This window comes from Eptatretus burgeri, chromosome 8 (genome assembly GCF_056783735.1).
Source record: "Eptatretus burgeri isolate ZD-2024b chromosome 8, Ebu_testis_v1, whole genome shotgun sequence".
In the NCBI taxonomy this organism is placed as follows: domain Eukaryota; kingdom Metazoa; phylum Chordata; class Myxini; order Myxiniformes; family Myxinidae; genus Eptatretus; species Eptatretus burgeri.
The window spans coordinates 32,009,983-32,032,482 of record NC_140968.1 but is presented as its reverse complement, the minus strand read 5'-3'; the positions used below and the strand labels follow the sequence as shown (position 1 = coordinate 32,032,482).

The window sequence follows — 22,500 nt, the reverse complement described above, 5'->3', positions numbered from 1 at the left end:
TTAAAATTTCCGAGAAGGAAAAGAAACTGTTGGACATTTGTCATATATGTGAATTAACCTCAATTGCATACGCATTTAGGAGATTACAAAAGGATTTCATAATCTCATGAAGGAGTGATATGAATGGATAGTACCAAACAGTTTCTCATGAGGTGTGGAAAGGACATGAGGTGTAGAAAACAAACAAAAAGAGACAAACCAAAAATTGAAATTAACTTCCCAAGCACACGGCGTGGACATTCTTCATTAAGAGTTACTTACCAGGCAAACAAATGAAAGACAAAAAACAATTAAATATTTGATCTCAAGTCAGACATAACACTTCATAACTGACAGCTCACAAACGCCGATTACACATTCCAGGCTTTTATCAAACACCTGAGGCAGGTGAGTACTGTAAACACAATAACAAGAAATATCAAAAAGTGTGAACGGACAAATACCCTCCGTGGTCAGTTGAGCGTGCAAGACACCTGGGTGTTCATTTGAATTATTGATTTTTTATAAACTGACTTTAAATATTTATTAACGCAAATTTAGAAAGTCACTTCTCAGCCTACCCAGGGTATGGATACGCCATGACGTCACCACGAAATTATATACCTTAACTTGTTCATTAGGAGGAATCATCCTCTTTTGAGGATCTCATCACGTGTTCTGAGAAATTTTAAAACTGTTAATATTGGGATTTTTTTTCTCAAGTGTGAACTTTAATTTTGAAAAGACTTTCAAAAGTGAAATCAAATTTCCGTACTGCAAATTATTTTTTAAATAGATTTTTATAATTCTGTTTTATCATGAGAAAGCACGGATATTATGGAGAAATTTGCAATTTTTGTTGGCACAACTCGTTTGTTCTGGTCATTTGCTTTCATGGGATTTAAAAGAACGAAATTAAATGAGCAATACAGGAAAGTATATGAAGAAGAATGAATGAATGATACAGGATCTGTGTGATGGAAAAGCCTCCCACCGCAACCGCACCCACCCCCCCAATTCCTGGAGTAAAAGTAATAAGAAAGTCACAGTGTGAAACTCCATATAGGCAAGGGTCAACAAATAAGGTCAAAATGAAGGCCACACGGTCAGGGAACAAGGCTTTTCATTCAGCTCTCACGTCCTTGTGCAGAACCCTTTACGTGTTCACACTCACATTCATCCCTTCAATCATTCATCCCTTCGTCACCATACTTGGCATCATTGGCATGATCTTTGGTGCTATTCACGTTCACCTTCGTCTATGTGTTTTTCCCTGCACCTTGTGAGTTGCATCTCTACCTGTGTTCATGTTTGATATCACATATCTGACCTTCCATCTCTACCTGTGTTCATGTTTGATATCAGGTATCTGACCTTACACATCTATCTGTGTTCGTGTTTTATATCAGATATCTGATCTTACATCTCTACCTGTGTTCATGTTTGATATCAGGTATCTGACCTTACACCTCTACCTGTGTTCATGTTTTATATCACGATATTTGACCTTACATCTCTACCTGTGTTCATGTTTGATATCAGGTATCTGACCTTCCATCTCTACCTGTGTTCATGTTTTATATCAGATATTTGACCTTACATCTCTACCTGTGTTCATGTTTTATATCAGGTATCTGACCTTACATCTCCACCTGTGTTCATGTTTTATATCAGGTATCTGGACCTTACACCTCTACCTGTGTTCATGTTTTATATCAGATATCTGATCTCACATCTCCACCTGTGTTCATGTTTTATATCAGGTATCTGGACCTTACACCTCTACCTGTGTTCATGTTTTATATCAGATATCTGATCTCACATCTCTACCTGTGTTCATGTTTTATATCAGGTATCTGACCTTGCACCTCTACCTGTGTTCATGTTTTACATCAGATATCTGATCTCACATCTCTACATGGGTTCATGTTTTATATCAGGTATCTGACCTTACACCTCTACCTGTGTTCATGTTTTATATCAGATATCTGACCTCACATGAATGATCTGTGTTCATGTTTGTGTACATGTATATGTAAATGCATATGTAAATGTATATGTATATGTATAAGATTGGGGCAGTTGGGATTTCAAATTTTAAAGAAGTAGGCACTTCCAACAAAAAATAAACGAGATCGACTCCACGAATTTGAGTAAAAAAGCGAGAGAAGACCCGGCCCGATCTCAGGCAACGTTTTGTCAGCTTCGCAACCGGCTTCATCAGCCGCAATAGACCCCGACCCTTTGCACATGTCCGGTTTTTATTTCGATACGACCGCTCATTTCCAGTCATGTGCTGGCGCTCGTGGTCAAATGGAGGAGTGCTTCTTCTTCTTCTTTTTGCAAAAGAAAAAACAAACGTCAAATCACATCATTGAAAGGGTGCTCTGCTCTTTTTGTTTTTATTTTCACGTGATCTGGTGTTGTGTGTGTGTGTATGGGTGAGCATGTGTGTGTGCTTGTTGGTGTTGTGTTTGTGTTCCCGAGGCACAAACACGGCTGGTTTCGTGTCCAGGTTGGGCACGATGAGGTGTTGGGTTGTGCGAGTGTTGATGTTGTCGTTGGGTGTTGTGCACATGTGAATGTGGTGTTTGGGATTGGGTGATTGTTGCTCACCTTATCCAGACGTTTGCACCATCCAGTTTTCGCCATTTGCATGAGAGGTGTGTATTGTGTGGGTATGTCTACCATCTCCCCAGTTAGACTACCCTTCTGGCTCTTCACTTGCCATGCTTCCAAAATCAATCTGTGTAGTTTGTTAGATGTAGTGTCTCGGACACGAGTCCCATCAAAGTCAAATTTATAACCAGATTGCAGGCAATGACGCGCTATGACTGACTGGGCCAATTTTCCAAGCCTAATTGCTCTATCATGTTCATTTAGCCTTTGTTTTAAATTTCTTCCAGTATCACCAATATAGAATTGGTCACAGTCTTTGCACGATGAATGGTAAACTACTCCAGATTTATCACCAGTTGGTATTGGGTACTTCAGTTTTGAGATGACATTACGGATGGTGTGTCGAGGCTTGCAGGCTACGCCAACCCGTGCACCATGTACTATCCTGCCAATAGTTTCAGGAAGGCTCGGGTGGGATGGCAGTACAAAGTGACCAAGTGTGTCTGGCTCCTTCTATTCTGTCCTTTTTGGTTCTTCCAATGTGGGGAGTATCCCCTTGTTGTACCCATTTTTGAGCAAGACTCCTCTAACTAATCTGATTTCTTTAATTGCCTTGGCAGCCTGGTGTTGGCTTAGTGGTTAGGGTGGTGGTTTGGGATCCTAGGGTCCTGAGTTCAAGCCCCGTTGGGTTGCTGAATTAATACACCAGGAGGTTGACTCAGCCTGTCATCCTTCTGAGGTCGGCAAAATGAGTACCAGTGCACTGGTAAGGGGGACACTGCATCAGCGGTATAGCCGTGTTGGTGTTGGTCAGATGTGTTGGTCCTTGCACTCTCAGCAATGCTGGCACTGGATGATCAAACCGTTGTCATTATGGGTCCTGGAGCAAATCGGCGGCATGTCTCTTTACAACAAATATATCATGCACTCGGTTAGAATCATGCCCAAACTCTTGGGGGTTTCATGCGATAAGTGGTTGTGACAACTGGACACATATTTGGCAAGAGCAAGACTGCTTGGTGGAATGCCTTTGTGAAATGCAGTGATGATGTGATTCGTGCACTTTGTGGGTCTGGGAAAGAGACTTCTCCTGATGTACTCAAGGATACTGAAGAGTTTGTCTGCAATTTTCTGAGCCCGAATAACATCTTTCAACCAAGCATCTACACTCCGTTGGCATTACAGGGGCTCAACACACAGTAGGGCACAGAAAAATTACCTCCAACACAATAAGCCATCCATGAACATGCACGTAGGGCCCACTTTCATGTAGCATTTAGAGAACAACGCTCGTTCCACAGCCAGAAACACTCTCAGATCTTGGGTGGTCACACGACTCTTCAGAAGAGCTCATGCCAATACTTACCAGAGTATCTCTTGCTCCTGATTCTGTTCTGCACTTGGTAAGATGTGGATGTGTGAGAAGCCAGTGCAGTGGGCACTGATCATGGAGGGAAAGTGATGTGTCCTGCACAGAACTTTGCAGATGTGACCCAGATAACTGTAAAAAATAAGTTCAGAGGCGGTGACGATTCTGAATCTGATAACGATAATACTCTGTAAATCTCTGGAAATCAATAACTCTTGAAATCAATAACTACATTATATATGACTATTTTTTGAAGCTTTTGTTGATTCAAAAATTATAATGGTCAATTCAGTTGTTTTTTTGGAAAGAAAACTCAATCTCACTAGTTTGCCAAACAATATGTAGTTGACAAAACACTTTTCACACATGGCTGGTTTTGAACCCTTGACACCTTGTTTAGGAGTCGAGAACAACCATGGGCACATCAGTAGAGGATAAATGGGGCTTCTGAGGCAGCCATTCAAATGAATGGGAGAAAAGGGAAAAACTTTCTAACTTAGGCCCCAAAATCCCAAAATAGGAGACTGATTTCCTCCCCCTCCCATACAAGCAAATGTAAAATTGAGACTTACTGATTAAAGCACTTCTTTCCTTTTATATTTCCATTCCACTCAAAGAGCGAACCAATGAATATTTGTCCATGTTCTACTTCAGGGAATAACTTCATTTTCCTAAAATATTCACTTTATGTCTTCAAGCACGAAAGAAAGGGCTGTTAGGGTGAATTTTGTAAAATGGGAAAGTGTTTTTAGAACACAGTCGTGCCGTGAAAATGAGGAAGTATTCTGTGCCCTTGTCTCTCGTGGTTATATTTTAAATCATCAGAACACTAACAGAACAAAGTTTAGTTAAAAACAGCTTTTAAACGTAGGTTTTATCAAAATCATTCAAAGCAAGATGTTTTATTTTTGTGTGAAAACGAGTCAGTTTTGAAATCAACCAAGCTGCCTCACCCGAACCAAGCCAAAAAAAATTCTGAAGTCATTTCCTGTGTGGGAACACACCCTGGAAAAACTATTGTTTTGTAATCTCCCACGATGTCATCAAATTGCTTATTTATACCGACTTGTGTGCCGAGCGTGTTTCATTCAGAGAATGGATTGTGCAGAGGACTACTCCAACCTTACGGATCAATCGTTTTCACACGATGACAGGTGAGATCTCAACCCAAATCATTATTTGTTGTTTAAAGCAGAATTAAATCACTATACAACCAATAATTATTGTATGTCTTTTTCCAACAGGTTGTCCCCAATCAGAACATCGTTGATAGCTGATGTTGAAAATGAATTATTTGAATATCAGGAGGAATGGATAAAAATGAGCGACTTTCTTGAAGACATTTATTCGTTTTGAAAAGAAGTGAATGATATTATTGTTGGCTGGAAAGAAATTCTCTCATGTCCTTTGATCCTGAGTTCAAGGTGAGGAATTATCACTCTGTCTCTGTCTTCGTGTATGTGTATATGTGTATGTGTGTATATGTGTATGTGTGTATATGTGTGTGTGTATATGTGTGTGTATATGTGTATGTGTGTATATGTGTATGTGTGAATATGTGTGAGTGTATATGTGTACATGTGTATATGTGTACATGTGTATATGTGTACATGTGTATATGTGTATATGTGTATATGTGTACGTGTGTATATGTGTACATGTATATGTGTACGTGTGTATATGTGTACATGTGTATATGTGTGTGTATATGTGTGTATGTGTGTATGTGTGCATGTGTATATGTGTGTATATATGTGTGTATATGTGTATGTGTGTATATGTGTGTGTATGTGTACATGTGTACATATGTATATGTGTATGTGTGTCTCTGTCTTTCTGTCTCTCTCTATCTATCTGTGTCTGTCTGTATATGTCTCTCTCTATGTGTGTGTGTGTGTGTGTGTGTGTGTGTGTGTGTGTGTGTGTGTGTGTGTGTGTGTGTGTGTGTGTGTGTATGTGCATGTGTATATGTGTATGCGTGTATATGTGTGTGTGTGTATGTGTGTATGTGTACATGTGTATATGTGTGTGTATATGTGTATGTGAGTCTCTGTCTTTCTGTCTCTCTATCTGTGTGTGTGTATGTGTATGTGTACATGTGTATATGTGTATGTGTATATGTGTATGTGTGTATGTGTGTCTCTGTCTCTGTCTTTCTGTCTCTCTATATCTATCTCTGTCTGTCTGTATATGTCTCTCTCTATCTGTCTCTCTCTATCTGTGTGTGTGTGTATGTGTATGTGTATATGTGTATGTGTGTCTCAGTCTCTGTCTTTCTGTCTCTATCTGTCTGTCTGTCTCTCTCTCTCTCTCTCTCTCTCTCTCTCTCTCTCTCTCTCTCTCTCTCTCTCTCTCTCTCTCTCTCTCTCTCTCTCTCTCTCTCTCTCTCTCTCTCTCTCTCTCTCTCTCTCTCTCTCTCTCTCTCTATCTCTCTGTATCTGTCTCTCTCTATCTGTCTCTCTCTGTCTCTCTCTCTGTTTGTCTCTGTCTCTCTATCTGTCTCTCTCTCTCTATCTGTCTCTCTCTCTATCTGTCTCTGTATGTCTGTCTCTGTCTCTCACTATTTGTCTCTGTCTGTCTCTTTCTGTTGTCCTTACAAACAACCTTTTATTTTAGACCACAATACGTCCGTATCCAACTCTGTTTCATGCAACATTACTGGGGGCAACTTTACTCTTGATCAATAATTCCAAAAATATTATAAGCATTCAGAAAATGTGTGTCCCCAATCCTCAAAATTGCTCATAAAAGCAAAAAGGAATAATTTCGGTAAATAATGTCACATTAAATTTTGCTGATCAGTCGATTCACGTGATAAAATAGGCCAATCAGCGTTACCGTATTTGATGCTCAGTGAAATTGATGACGTAGTTTCACAGAATAACCCAATCACGGTCGCCGTGCCATTGCACTGCGAACCAAAGATGGCGGCGCCCACGGAATGCAGTTCCACAGCGGATCGTACATTTTCTTCAAAATTTGGCGTTATGCACGTAGATTCTACAACAAAAAGTAACTTCATCATGTTCAATAATTAATCGTGGAAACGATTTGTCGATTTCGCTAGCAAATGGGTGAATTACGACTGCAAAGAAAGTGATATAGTTACCGAGATTGCAACAAAGCTTGCATTGATTTTCACGATACTGCGACATGCATTGTGGCTCAGCCCTCGTCGTCGAGTAACATTGGCTACCACTACAATTGCTGCAAGCGCTTCTGTGACATCAGTAAAATCAGAAGAAAAGAGAAGTCATTTGCAAAGAAATCTACTTCTCAAGGACAAGGTATGTGTAATTTCATCCACCATGCATTGATAATGACTTTAATATTAACTTATGTAACATTAGATTGAACATGAATGATGCATCATTCATGATGATGATGATTTGGTGGAAGACTAGGTTAGTGACTTTGTATCATGTTCAACTTGCTGTAGTAGTACAATTTTACCGTAATTTTGGAAACATGGTTATTCAGGGAATTATAACTGTCAATGATTTGATATTAAACTTAAAGCCATTATTGGAGGGGGCAGACATAGACTACAGGAACTTTTGCAAATCTGTTCACTGGGGATCAGCGAAGCAGGTGCATATAACAGCCTTCCTTTCCATGTGTGTTTCATTCAAATTCACCTCATATCTCTTTGTAGCCTCTATAGTGAAGCTATATATACTTGTATGATATTGAAAGTATAAATTTCATGGGGAAAAAAGTGAGGAAATATTCGTTTGGTTACAAAGAAATCCTACGTAAACAAATATGGACATACTGTTGTTTTAACCGGCATCGCTGGTTCCTCTCTCACAAATGCGCAAAACATACTTATGTCCGCCCCTCCTATAGCATGCTGGCTTGTATTGTAAGCAAAGGAGAGAATGAAAAGGTTTGTTGGGAGATATTTCACAACACAAAGTCCATTTCATCTAATTTCAGCCAGTTTTCCAGAAATTTATGGAAAATGTTGAATTTTGAAATGCCTATTTAATAAAAAGCATGCTATATTCTGGCAACAAAAGAGGTGTTTTGAGATTAAAAAAAAATTTTACAACACAAAATCTATTATCTGATATTGTAATGTTACATTTTAAATAAATAAGCAATCTAATTGTATTCTCTTTGGTTGTCGTTGCATCTTCTATCATTTCATCAATGCAAATACAGGAACAAACATGAACATACTGGATAACCAACCAAGTGACTTACACGGAGGACAGCCAAGCCAAAAGCGTGTGCTTCGTTCAGATGGCAAGGACAGCCAACGAGAGTGGAGAAAACGTCACATGTTTCCAGAGGAGTGCATAATTTGCCACTCAAACAAGTACAAACGTAATAATAAAACTTGTAAAAGGTCAATTGGAAGGTGAGTCAAATGTGAGCTTATTTGTGGTGGGCAGCTCCTGGAAGCTGCAAAGCAAAATGAAGACATTGCACTTCTACAGCAGATACAGGGTGAAGATTTGGTAGCCCGTGAGTTGCAGTACCATCGTGACTGTCACAGAGCCTACACAAGGTTCCTGAGTAAGCCGTGTAAGCCTTTGACACCCATTCAGAGTGGCTACATGAATGCTTTCATTGTATTCAATGAAGAAACGGTGAAAAAAAGATTAATTCAAAATAAAGAAATCTTGACTTTGTCAAGATTAAACCGTATATTTATCCACGCGATCAAAGAGGTTGAAAATGTAGATGCTCCTTATAGGACCTGGAATTTAAAGACACATCTGCAAAGAACAATCCTGCAACTTGTTTGTCATGCCTGCCAATAGAAGCATGAGTGACATCGTCTTCAGTGAAGGACTTTGTGCAGAAGACCGAGCCCAGGAACTTGTTGATGACACCGACAGTACTTCTGCAGAAAGTTCAACAGATGATGCAGAATCATTGGCATCTCCTGCAATGAGGCTGAGTCTTTGGGCCTCTCACTCTCTCACTGCAGGCTGGTCGGTGGTCTTTCTGTCTTCTACCGTCTCTTCTCCAGCCTCGCCTCCCCCCCCCCCCGCTCTCTCTACGATTTGTCCCCATCACATTTCCGCAGGGCGCTCAAGGTCCGCCAACAACCCCCTTCTGGTAAAACTACCAAAATCACGAATCACTGCTCACCTTCACTCTTTCATTCCTCTTTTTTCCCGCCTTTGGAATAAACTCCCTCACTCTATTCAATCCCATTCTTCCCTCCAGGCCTTCAAAATAGCTGTTCACCACCACCTCTTATCATCCCCATCCAAATTGTCGATCTTTTCTACCCCCGATAATCCACCCAAGCCCACCTCCTTCAAATTCCCTGTTTTCCTTCCTGAAAGTCCCTGTAATGTCCATATTGTATTCCCCATGTTCCCCACTGTTTTGTCCTTCCCACTCCCACCCCTCTTGTCTCATGCCCCCCCCCTTGCTGTGCGTTGTGTGTTAGCTCTCACACGAGCCTCTACAAGGTATACAAAAAGAGAGAAAAAAAATTGAAAGAGGTAGCAATGGGTTCCAGCCAAACAGTCTGCGAATGTTATTTAATGCTGCCTTAACATTGAAGTTATCAATTGACAAGCAAGAACCTCACAGTCCCATGATCATACATTTGGAGTATCATTTGTTTATGGGTTTTCATTAAATCTAAAACATCTGTTCCAGTCAGGACTTTTCCCAATTTTCCTGCTTCTTTTTCTCTCGGTGTTGGTGTTGTGTGTGGTTTAGTTTGTGGTTTGTTTCAGTTTGTGTGGGTGCTTCTGGCTCAAACGAGATGAAGCGCATAAATGTAAATAATAATAATAATAATAATAATAATAATAATAATAATAATAATATATTCTTATCATTAATACTCTTAGTATTATTATTATAAATGCACATTATAAATTTATGAAGCCCAACAGATAATAACATGTTAACTGAACAATCTGATTAAAAAGCCAGGAAGCCATCATATACTTCATGGACCATTTGTTAATATGCATTTTCATCAACTGCTCGTTATAAATTTCTGAGCACCCCTTGTGCGTGGAGACATGGATATTCTTAATCAGTGACACATTTCCTACAAACCAATTAAAGTTTTAAGTTGCCCCCATCATTGTTGCACGAAAATTGAAAATTAAACGTGTATGTATGTATGTATATATATATATATATATATATATATATATATATATATATATATATATATATATATATATATATATATATATATATATATATATATATACATATATACTGCATGCCCTATTTGGCATGGTGGTAATTTTTGACTACTTGCTTTTTATTTTCAGCATTAAAACTGAATCATACATGGGTGAATTTCACAACCTTGAATGGGCAGATGTTGAAATTCCACGGGGTGATGACTCATTTTCAACTTGTTCCAGTTTAAATGCTCATCTGGATGAAATGGACACAAAACTCGATCTTCTGGAGGTAAATGTTATATTTATTATTTCATTCATATCATAATATAATCATCTTTATATATGCTAATTGTTCTTCACTCTTTGTTTTGAACAGAATATGTTGATCGAGTTTCAAAATCACAAGACATCTGAAGCAGACTGCTGGGAAAGATTGTTCATTCTCGCAACTGAATATTTACCCAAAGAAAAATGTTGAATATTTTCAATCTTGATTAATTATATTTGCTTTGCTTTCAATTATTTAATTCTTAATTATAAAATAAGAACAAACGAAGTGCAAAGGAGGGGGGAGGGGTAGGGGCGCTCCCCCAACGACCCATCACCCCCCTCATCTCACGCCCCTCCCCTCCCTGTGTGTGTAGGGAAGGGTAGGGGGTGGGATGAGGGAGATGGTGGGTCAAAGGTGGGGGCGCACAGGGGGGGTGGGGCTTGTGTGGGTGGGTGGAGCTTGTGTGGGTGGGGCTTGTGTGGGTGTGATTTGTGTGGGTGGGGCTTGTGTGGGTGGGTGGAGCTTGTGTGGGTGGGGCTTGTGAGGGTGGCGCTTGTATGGCTGGGTGCAGCTTGTGTGGGTGGGGCTTGTGTGGATGGGGGGATGGAGCTTGTTTGGGTGGGTGTGGCTTGTGGGTGGACCTTGTGTGGATGTGGTTTGTGTGGGTGGAGCAAATTTTATTAAATAAATAAACATGTTGTGTGTGGGGAACTTATTAACTAATCACTAATTATGTGGATATAATGGACGTGGATGTGGCTTATGTGAGTGGTGTTTGCATGGGTGGAGCTTGTGTGGGTGCGGCTTGTGTGGATGTGGCTTTTGTGGGTGGGGCTTGTGTGGTTGTGGCTTTTGTGGGTGGGGTTTGCATGGGTGGGCGTTGTGTGGGTGGGGCTTGTGTGGGCGGAGTCAAAAAGGGGCGGAGTCAAAAAAATTCAATTTATCTTTGTCTTTTGTAAGTCCTGTGAATAAAATGAACCTAAAATCTCTTCCCCTTCTAAATCATATACCTTAAAGTCCAAGGAACTGTATCTCTTACATCAACGATTTTAAAAAGTTCATTTGTCCATTGCTAGGATAACCTTTTTCAAAATGAGATTTCCACCTGTATATTCTTACTATATCACCAACTTTGAACTTAGGCTTTCTGACATTAATCTCTTTTTCATATCCTAATTTTGTAAATGTTTCTGATGGTTTAGTATTCGTTGAGGTGGGAATCGTATCATTATACTTATCGACAATGTCCTGAATTAAAGATAACCATTGTTGAGAACCGAGTTGAGTGAATTTTTTATTTCGTCTCTCTTTTAAAGTGTGATTGAATCGCTTAATAACAACCGCTTTTCCTTCATTAAAGGTGCTGTATAATGTAATGCTGTTATTTTTAAGAAAATTCATAAATGTTTTGTTGTAGAACTCTGTACCCTCATCAGTCCACAATTTTTAAGGTTTTTGCTTACTTTTATTAAATATCTGTTGAAAGGCTAACATAAGAGTATCACCTGTTTTGTTTTTTAAAGGGACAACCCATGCATATCTACTCCTCAAATCAATAACGGTTATAGCATACTTGTACCCCTTATCATTATTGAGTTCAATCAAATCAGCGGACCAGATATAATCAACTTCCTTGGAATAAACCTTCCTTCTATGAAACTTTATATAATAATTATTGGTTTATGTAATTCATCAACTAATTGCTCTTCAATCTTAATGACATCATTAGAGCCTGTAAGTTTTTTGAATTTCCAAGAGCAAGTTTCAATTTAGCACTGATCATCTTCTTCACAATGAACCTATCTACTTTTTCTCTCAAGGTTGGATTTTTTATCAGAGACAAATTATATAACATTTCTCTATCGGCTTCATGTTTTTCTTCCAACGTTGTGCTATTTCCAGAATCAATATCATGCCTCATGCACACTTCATCAACCCTATTGAAAGGTTTGCTCCACGGTTTAGGATTGTCAGGCTCATCTAATCTTTTATTCCAGTTTGTTCCTAGACCACAGAAAGAATACCCTGGTAGTTGTAATTCCCCTGGTATTCCAGTAATTGTAAACTTACTTCCTGATAAAAACTTATGTAGATCGCCCCCACATTTGTGTTTGGAGAATTCACTCTTTTTTGAGCCACACCGAACATATGCCTTTTTGTATAACCCTGTTATTTTTACTTTTAAAATATGAGATAATTTTAGTATGTTTTCTTTTTACATTTGAGACAATAACTCATTTATTTATGAGAAAAATTCCTACAGAGTGCAAAAACCTTTTTAGTTTCCAACATTCATATTTGAATCTTAATTTTTAAAACATAAAGAATTCTCAAAAATGTCTTCACTCTCTCCTCCATTTATTAAAGAAAAAAATGTAAAACTTTAATTAAAGTCAATCACACCAACATCATCAATAATATAATCTTTTCCTTCTTTCTCTTCTAAATCTACACTTTCTCGTTTACATCTTCTTCCTGAAACCATTGTTAATAGTCTTGACGCAAATATTTCTAATAGATTGCCAATTCTTTGTTTTCCTCCTCGGTGCGTTGAGATTGATTTATTTTCTGTAATACCTTCGATCTTTTTAAAATCTCACTGGTTTCCATATGTTTATATTTATTTATTCTCTCTCTTTCCTCCCCCTCCTTCTCATCCTTCTCTCTCTTCTCCCTTGTCTCCTTCTCTCTCTTCTCCTTCTCCTCCTTTGTCTCAGTTTCTTCAACTCCTTCCTCGTCCCTTACTATCGTTGAATCACTTTCACCCCATAGAATGTCATACATATATTCATCAGGATTTCTTGTTATTCCTGCATCCAAAATAATTTTTTACAATAGGAAACCAATAAAATTTCTTCTGAATTTCTAAAAGAACCTTGCGTTTTCTTAACTTTAAATTTTTTTTAATTATTTAACATTTTAATTAAATCCAAAGTTGTTGGTTTATTAACATCAGTATAAAGCCAATCTTTTATTGAAAATACCTCATTCTTATGTTGTAAAACATAAATGTTAAAATACCGAATACCCTTTTCTTGAAGGTATGCTTGGCAACAGAAATGATAATATTCTTGAAGCCATCTTGCTGTCATTTATGTATTAGAAATATATGACAGATTAATATGATGACAGGAAATACCTCCCCATCTTCCCTCATTTAAATCATTTTGTATTTCCTGACTTATTATATATAATCCTGTTCTTTGTGTTTTCATGATATAAACTATGACAAAACCGTTATTGATTTTACCCTAATTAAATTATTTTATTTGTTGTTTGCTAATCGTGTTTCCACAAAACTCATTCTCGGCACCAAGTGGTTAATATTCTTCCTTACGAGACTGATTTAATTGTTGCAGGTATTCCAGGTGAATTGTAAATGACCAATTATACCCTAAATCATTCATATCATATCCCCATTGTTCTATTCTCATACAAATGATAGGCCCTTCTTTATAAAATTTTATTTGAATTGGAAGTGTGAATTCTGTATGACCTGGAGATAAAATCAACACTTCTGTATCTTTGGAATACACAGTCGTTTTATTTTAGGATATATATTGTGATAAATCATTTAATCTCACCAAGTCATTCGCGTCAGTCGGGCTTGGATAATTTATTAATATAAAAGCATTTTTCATATCAATATTTTTTGCTATACTCTTTCTCTCATTCAGCCTGTGCCTTTGTGTACTAATTTGATAAATCAATATTCAGTTCTTGGGATACACCAAAGATAGAACCATCTTTTCCAACATAAGTCATTTATATTAGATTAAAAATAATGTCATTAAAAATTTTATTTTTGTTGAGTTGAAATAACACATGTCGACATAATTGACCACAACACTTGGAATTTAATTCCTGGACTTGAGATGTTTGATAAACACCATTCTGTAAGAATTTTATGACTTCAACAGGTGGTAGAAGACCAAACCTATCAAAATAATATTTGTCTTGACTATCAAAAACTACAAACCCAATGACAACCGTTCCCATTATTATCTTCTAAGTTCATCATAATATTCTTTGTATGTTTCGACACGTTTGTTAATTCATCTCTCATACAAATAACCACATTATGAATTTTTCATTTCTTACAATATTTGATAAGTTCAAAATTTGATGTATTCTTTCCAAATTCATTAAACCACTCATCAATGCTCATTTATTTATTAGAAAGAAATAATCCATTTCCCCTTTTAGTTAATTTTACACCTGCTTGTGCGATAGAAGAAAGCATATCTCCAACTAATAATATTGCTTTATCTGAACTAAGAAACTGAACAATGGTTCAGTTTAACGTGTTGACATCTTCTTTTAAGGCATGATACATTGAGTGGCTACTTTGAGTTAAGTCTTTGATGAAACATCTCTTCTGTTTTAAGATTAGGAGTATATTCACTAATATACGAACTAATTTCATCAATAACAAATTTATTCTGAGCAGCAAAAGCATTAGCCACACCAAAAAGCAAGCTATTTTCATCATCATTCCTTTGCAGTTGAAATCTAATTTTAAGACCATACATAACTTTATCATGATCACAAAATCCAAATATACCTTTAAGAGGAACTTCCACCATAAAACTATTACCTGCTTTTGTATCATCATTATACATTCCTTTCCTTTGACGATAACCAGGGTCTGTGTTTGTTCCTGTTGACATATCAGGAATAAAACCTTCGACAGCCCCCTTTCCCATTCTATCACTAAATGAATAGTGTAAAATTCATCATTTTAGATGTCGCTTTGAGATTTTTTATTTGTCGCTTTTAGATTTGTCACTTTTAGATGTCGCTTCAACTTTTTGTGTTCCAATATACAAACGAACACTATCAAACATTTTCCAGAAGAAATCATTTACGAGTGTAGCGTTTGTGTTCATCGCAGCCTTAGTGAATGTAAATTTACACAACAAGAAACTTTCGGCTATATTCAAATAAGTTTGTTGATTATTTATTTCAAAACTTTTGTGCCATTTGCATTCCAGTCTGTTCTAGTTATTGCATTTACCTTGAAGTAGTCTTATTTTTTAGTAGAGTTTGAGATGACAATGGTATCATCCAAATCATAGATACTATCAATTGCTTTTTTTCATGATTTTCATGATGGATTTTGGATTTTCATGATGTTGAATTTTATCGATAGAATGGAGATGGAAACGCATTTTCTTAATTTACACTCTAGTACTAAATGTTGAAGGTCAAAGTCATATGGCAGTCCGAACAAAATATGCCACCATTGGATGGTGAGCTAAGGGTAAGTCGTGGGTGATTGCCAAGGGTAAGCCGGGGGAGGCTTACACTTGGCAATCACTCTGTGATCCCAGATATCTAGATTCAGTTGTTCTGCCAATTTTTCATCAATCAGTGCAGAGTTTAAAATGTTCCATGTATAGTAGATGGGTCACCTTGTCCATTTCTTTTATTGGTTGTTGGGGTGCATCCATGTCTTTGCTCATTGATGAGGTTACGTAGTAGATCCAGAACCAGGCAAAACAGGAGGGGGGAAAGGTTGTCTCCTTGGAAGATCCCACTCCTGGTATTTCAATCTGTCCTAGTGAGTGCCGCAGTATTAATGTGGTATTACAGAGTTCCATTGCTTTCTCAACCTGCAGTTTGATTATTTGGTGTTTGATCTTGTGCAATTGCATGCACATTATCATTCATTAATGTGGGACACTGTCCAAAAGCTTTGTATAGTCTATGTAGGCTGTGGATAATTTGGTTCTTCTTGTTTTGTAATTTTCGAGTATAGCCTTGTTTAGTAGTAGGTGATCTCTTATTCCACAGCATCCTTGTTTACATCCCTTCTGCTCTGCCTCAAGGCATCCTTGTTGTGTTTGGTGGTGGTACATAGTTTCTGTGATGTTTCCTGTTAAAAGTTTGTTTATTGTTGATAGGTTATTCACCAAAATTGGTGAGGTAGTTGGGTTTACTAAGATTTTCAGATGAGGAAGGTGTTACCTTCTGTAAGTCATTTATCCATTTCCTGTTGCCCTTGGATAAGTACATTAAATGCTCAAGCATCGTGAACGTGGAGAGCATCCAATTTAGCCAGAAGTTTGGGAATCCCATCTGGGCCAGGGCTCTTTAAAGTTTGGCATTTTTGTGAGTTGTTGTCCAATCTTTTCTTCATCAAATATTACTGGGAGCATTTCCTCGAAATCTTGCTTCTTCTCTCCAAAGGTTTGGATCCATTCTCCCTCATTATTGTCTTCTTTTTGATCTCCATAAATTAATTTCCAGCATCGTTCCAATTCATCTTTTTCAGGAGGGGCTGACACTTTCTGTTTCCGGTTCCCTAGTTCTCGGAAGAATCTTTTCTGGTTGTTTTCAAACATCTGGCCTTGTTTTCTCCTCATTGTATTTTATTTTTTTTAATCCTTGCTATCACTCCTATTTTGAGTTTGTTTCCATAAACCATTATCTCTCGGTCTTTATCTTCAATTTTTAATATATTTTTTGGATCTCCTCTTTAGTTTTGGCTTTTCCTCTTCAAAGTGTGTGTGTGTGTGTGTTTTTTTTTTTTTTTACTACTGTAAAGTGCTCCATAAATTCTCTCTTAATTGTCACATGGCTTGTAAGTAGTGTTTTGATTAGCTTGCCTTGTTGGGGACCAAAAAAGTCTTGCCATAATTTGAAGTGTGTAGTTTGTTATTTGCTGAAATAATTGCAGTCTGAGATTTGTCTACGGCTTGATCTCGAGTGGTTGACAGCATGTGTACGGTTCATTGCAGAGCAGTTTGGAATATGTCTGTGCTTTAATCAATGGCAGCACAAGGTCCGTCTGTTCTTTCATCTCGGCCTGGCATTCATGGCCTGTCCATGTCATGGTCCACAGCAAATGTGTACGCTCTCTCGCTGCAATGGTAACTCCTCGTGTCAAACTGATGTTGGACTTTGATGCAAGGATGAAGTTATTTCTCACAAAACAGATATTTTTTATCGTGGGAATTACATTTTTATTCATGGCTATGTGTAATATATGTATATTCTACATACATCTATTACACATTGCATTGTAATATTATACATATATATATATACTTACACACACACACACACACACACAAACAAACATACATATACATAAGTACAGAATTCTATAGCACAACAGGTACAACATATCTATTGCAAGGGGACTTTGATCATATTTCCATGAGGTAAGGCACCAGCAACTAGTATATGTACATTATTGTTGATGTTCCCCAACACTCCACAAAATGGGCAATGAAAAATGCCAACGGAACCCACCAAAGTGGCTATTTCAAAAAGACAACGTCGGTGCGTAATTGCCTTGTTCTCGAGGGTGGTGCTTGTAAGGAAGCAAAGACGGCAAAGGGCGAGGGCAGCAGTGTGAGCTAATTGCAGAGAAGGAGAGGCATTCATAATGAGCGTTTTGAAAAGCAGAGAGAAAACAGTCACCTGGAGACCTCCCACGCGAGGGCAGCTTTGACTGTTTCCCCCGGAGAGTGGCAAAAGGGCACGGGAGAGGGGGGAGAGGAGAGGCGGCGCATTTGGGGGAGGTGGAGCTTGGGCTCAAACAAGGTGGGACGGCCCTGGACAGTTGAGTTGAACGACTTTTCGGACGTTTTGTTCTCTTTGCTCGAATGAGGTGTTATCTGTCAGTAGCCATACCCTAGCTAAGTACAGTAGTCTTGATGGTGCATCTTACATTGAATCACAGCACATTTATAAATAAGGAATTTTAATTTGGTCTGTTGTTGAAACGGTATGAGTGGTGTTCAAAAGGTTTGGCGACCAAGATACTCACAGTAGTTACAATACACATTAAGGTTTAAAAAAAAAAGTTTTTCAATGTATGTCTTATTAGAAAGAAAACATTTTAAAACAAAATGTATGTATAATTATATATCAAAATATATTTAAAAACAAAAAATACAGACACTTCTTGAGGTCGCAAAACTTTTTGAAAACCTCATGTATAACGATGAAGAAATTGAGGTTTAAATAAGATTAAAAGATAAAATAGGATGGTCTGTTTACTCTTCCCATATGAACCTCATGGTGCTTGAGAAGCAGGTTCAAATCCCATATACCAGACAGCATAACATATAATAGTTGATTGTCTACTAACGTTCTTGTAATTCACATGAAAGTACAATAATGTCAACTAATGTGTTTGTCCTGCATGTGAGTTATTTGCACGTTTCACTACGAGCCTTAGATCAATGTAAAAACAGAAGAAAATACTCCTATAATAAATGTTAATTAACTTTCAGTGAAAGTGGTGTTGTAGATGATTTCACATAAATTAATCTATTTCAAATGAAAGGTCATTAACAATCGCTTTAATTAAATATTTACTTTGGGGTTTCTTCTGAGTTCTGCTTTACATACTTTATTTCATTTCCAAGCTTTACTTTGTTTTCTTTTCTTTTCTCCCTTTTTAAAAATTGTTTCGCTTTGTTTGGGGAATAAGGATGGGGTGGGGGTGATGGTGGGGGTGGAGTGTGAGGGTGGTTCAAAACACATATGGTAGTTGTGAAGACTGAAGATAACAAGACAAGAAGATATGATATTCTATTTATTCACACATTTTTGAATGGGAGTTGCAACATTCTGGAATGAACTTTATAATTACTGATTATTATTACTATTCCTTTTTTTTAATCCTAAAAACATCCATCTCCATATTTTGTTTACAATAGTTACTTCATTTCCATTTCTAGTTTTCTATTTATCTTTCCTTCTATGAAGGATGTTTCACGAAGTCTGTGGCCTTACGCACAAAGTCCAATGATGACACTAAAGAAAAAGTAAGGTAAAATAAAATAAAAAAAATCTGAGAATTACTGGATCTAATATCATAATCATAAATTACACTTCAAATCCTTTTTTTTGTTAAGCCAAATACATCATCAAGCAGCAAATGCAACTGAGTGAGGATTCCATAAAAACAAAACATTGGTGGACTTCACACAAATTCATGAAAATTCCCAAACTTGCATTATGAGAAAAAGAATGAGTGTTTAACAAAGCAGAGCCTCACCTGGGTACATAGCTTACAGGAGATCTGAGAATGAATGATCTCTATTAAAGTAGATCTGGGTCTGTACTCACACTCACACACTCATTGAAAATACAGAACAATTACAAGAACCTATCATGTCCCTAATGGAACGGATGAGGTTGAAAATTATAAAATCACGATAATGTTCAGATATCTGAACTTTAACTTTATTTTTCTTTAACCAGGTGGTGACTTTATTTTGTTTTATTTATTTATTTTACTTAGTTATTTGACAATATGTGATATGCAGCAAGCAGGTCAGCCACGTTGATGCCATAAATGTGTCATTTATGCATCAAGTTGGCCATCCTGCTCCAATTCAATACATACCGTTACTGGTGAACCCTGGGAAATAAATCAGTAAAAGGTCACAAAAGCACAAGCAACCTGTTTCTTTATTTCCTGATATTTTTGGTAAACATCAAGTTTCTCATGCTATGTGTTTGGTTTCAGGGATTGTAATGACACCTCAGGCGTACCAAGGCCATGGCCAAGACATAAAACCTCACTGAAGAAAACATCCAAACTCTAGTTGAATGAATGGTGATGTAGATGAAGAATGCATGAGAAATCCAACAAGAAACTTCAAAAAGGAAGAAAAAAATCCTCCAAGTTACGGGAGAACATTATGTATCCTCTAAAGAGGTTATAACGGAGCCACAACCTCCGTGTTATGGACATTTCAGAAGCAAGGCTTTGGTATTGGGATGAAAAAGCTGGTTGACCGCTGGAGAGAGATTGAGATGATGTAGAATAACAGGACATGGATTGAGTTTGTATATTATGTAGATGGGGTGAGAAAACATTTGAAACAAACCTCTCTTATCCACTGCCAAACACCTCAAAATTTAAGGAACTCCAAATTGCCATTCCGACAAAATAAACTGCAAAAATCACAAGATGGTTGAAGAGGTACTTCGATTTTGAAAAGAAGATCAACAAAAATGAAAACTAAGGAAGCATTAAATAGAGATCAACTCAGTTTGGGGAAGGGTGCAAGGAGAGTGCAGGCAGAGAGGATGTTACGTTTGCTCACTCTATGATCCTGATCGAAATCTAAATGCAGTCCCAGAACATTTTATTTACCAGCATGGAACCCACAAACATGGCCGAGTGCATGTTAAGCATTCATGCATTTTTGAAACACTAATTCGAGTCTTGAAACTTTTGTTATAAAATAATATTTCCCATTGTAATACCATTGATTTAACATTATGTTTCAATATTTGAAATAGCCCAAGTATTGTAATACCATTGATTTAACATTATGTTTCGATATTTGAAATAGCCCAAGTCCTTGCACAATGCAAACAAATGATGATCACAAAGGTTTCATCACTATTGGTGATCATTGGTAACCAATCCTGATCACATGAGACTTTAGCGAAAAACGAAGCGCCAACAAAAACTGACAAAAGTGCTATTTATCTTGTCCTTTTTCAACATTTAAAACCTCTCATGTGAATAACCATTCTTTAGTTTTTCTACCTATACCTTCTGCCATGTACTGACTACAAGTCACTCCTCATGTGACGTAATCAAGAAACGGCTTACTGTGATTGCAAGCCAAGCAACAAGCATCGTGTGCTCCTGTCATTCACTCTGATGAATGTGCTCATTCAGAACTTGTTATTCTCAAATTTCCTGAATGTGCACACAATGTGTGGAATTGTCAGTGGAGATGAAGCATTACTACTCTACCCACTACAACAGAGCCATAAATAATTAGTTCATATTCATATCGGGTTCATACAATTGTTTTCTAAAACAGGGAGGGCAAATAAATGCCAAGATGCAGACGACATCGATGGCAACGATATTCAGTGTCCATCCTTAGAAATACATTTACAGGATAGATCGGAGGTATAGTATGCTCAAATTTCAGGTTCGACTTCCATCCCAACTTCAAGCCATCATCCATGTGTTCCGCATGCACCACTTTGCATCAGTGTGCCATCCTTAGGAGAATACATTCGGCATGTCAACTCGTGTGCTCATCGTAGGGGTCGAGAATCGAATCCAGACGAGACAAAGGTAAGTGAGCTACCTGTACACCATATTTTCTGACCACCAGCGGACCTTATCTGTAACTGGATCAAGGTCGAATATTCATACACTTTAAACATACAGCTTATGAAATGACCGAGCACAATACTTAACGCAAACGAAGAATTTAACTCACCATCAATGTAGTCGAGCAAGGTCAGCGATTATAAGATATAGGAAGGAAGTTGGAAGAAAAGGGCTCTTTTTTTTTTCAATGCAATATCATTACTTCAATCCTGACTGCTCCACATGATTGGCAGGTGCTTCCAATAGCTTTTGCCAATTGACAGCAGATGTGGCAGCTGGGATATAAACAAGGAAACTGTTCTATAGTTCAAAGACGTAACAGCAGAAAGTCTCTGCTGAAGCAACAAAGCTCAACAGCAGAACAGTTCTCTACAATAAAGGGATACTCATATGTGACGCAACTCACACATCTGACCGAATGCTGAAGCATGGACCTTTGAACTTGCAGAACAAACACCCAGAGCTTGCACCTTGTCTTGAGCCCGGGAAAGCCGTGGTCTTCAGGAAACTAGCAGTGCTAGTGGGTTGATATTAATTCCTTATCAGGGTAATGACAAGAATCTTACAGAGCAGCTTCATTTCTTTCAACATGCTTCACGTGATCGATCATAGGTAAAGGTGATGCATCTTCGCAGCATGTTAATTCCCAAGTATGTAGCGACGGTGTTTGAGAAAACAAGCCATCGCTCCAAAGCTTTATTCACTTAGCTCGGACAGTCTTGAGAAGTTCAAAATGTCTGCAATTCAATCCAGTGGCCAGACTGTCTGTAAATTAATGAGGCTGGTATAGGCCTGAGCCCCTTTGTTTTGAAAGTCACGGTTCGGTTAAGGACTGCACAGACTTTCTACATTTCCAACTGATCATTTTACAAAGTGAAACACTGTAGGGCTCGCCTGAATGCACAAGAAGCCTTGTGCCCTATTTTACTTGGCCTCAATTGCTCCTCAGAAATTTTGGCTGCTCTGGGTAACCCGTCTACGCAGGAGACAAGAACCTGCTAAGCAACGCAAAAACTGTAAAAAGACTTGG

General features: G+C 37.8%; 1 protein-coding gene and 1 pseudogene across 5 annotated transcripts in view; one reads left to right on the top strand and one right to left on the bottom strand.

Moving 5' to 3' along the window:
- LOC147021461 (uncharacterized) overlaps window positions 1-22,500 on the bottom strand; it is a 120,080-nt gene that overhangs the window by 41,974 nt on the left and 55,606 nt on the right. For 2 of the 4 annotated variants that reach the window (XM_085891414.1, XM_085891418.1), the window contains exon 2: window positions 3,965-4,099. Coding sequence is in view for 1 of the 4 variants with exons in the window: in XM_085891418.1 (XP_085747544.1) it covers window positions 3,965-4,099 (135 nt within the window). In the remaining 3 variants the exon portion in view is untranslated. The other 2 variants (XM_085891415.1, XM_085891416.1) reach the window with 2 other exon arrangements.
- LOC147021462 (uncharacterized) lies at window positions 6,827-9,575 on the top strand (annotated as a pseudogene). Its single transcript, XR_015061296.1, has 3 exons — window positions 6,827-7,254; window positions 8,135-8,845; window positions 9,417-9,575. The product of XR_015061296.1 is annotated as an uncharacterized LOC147021462 (transcript).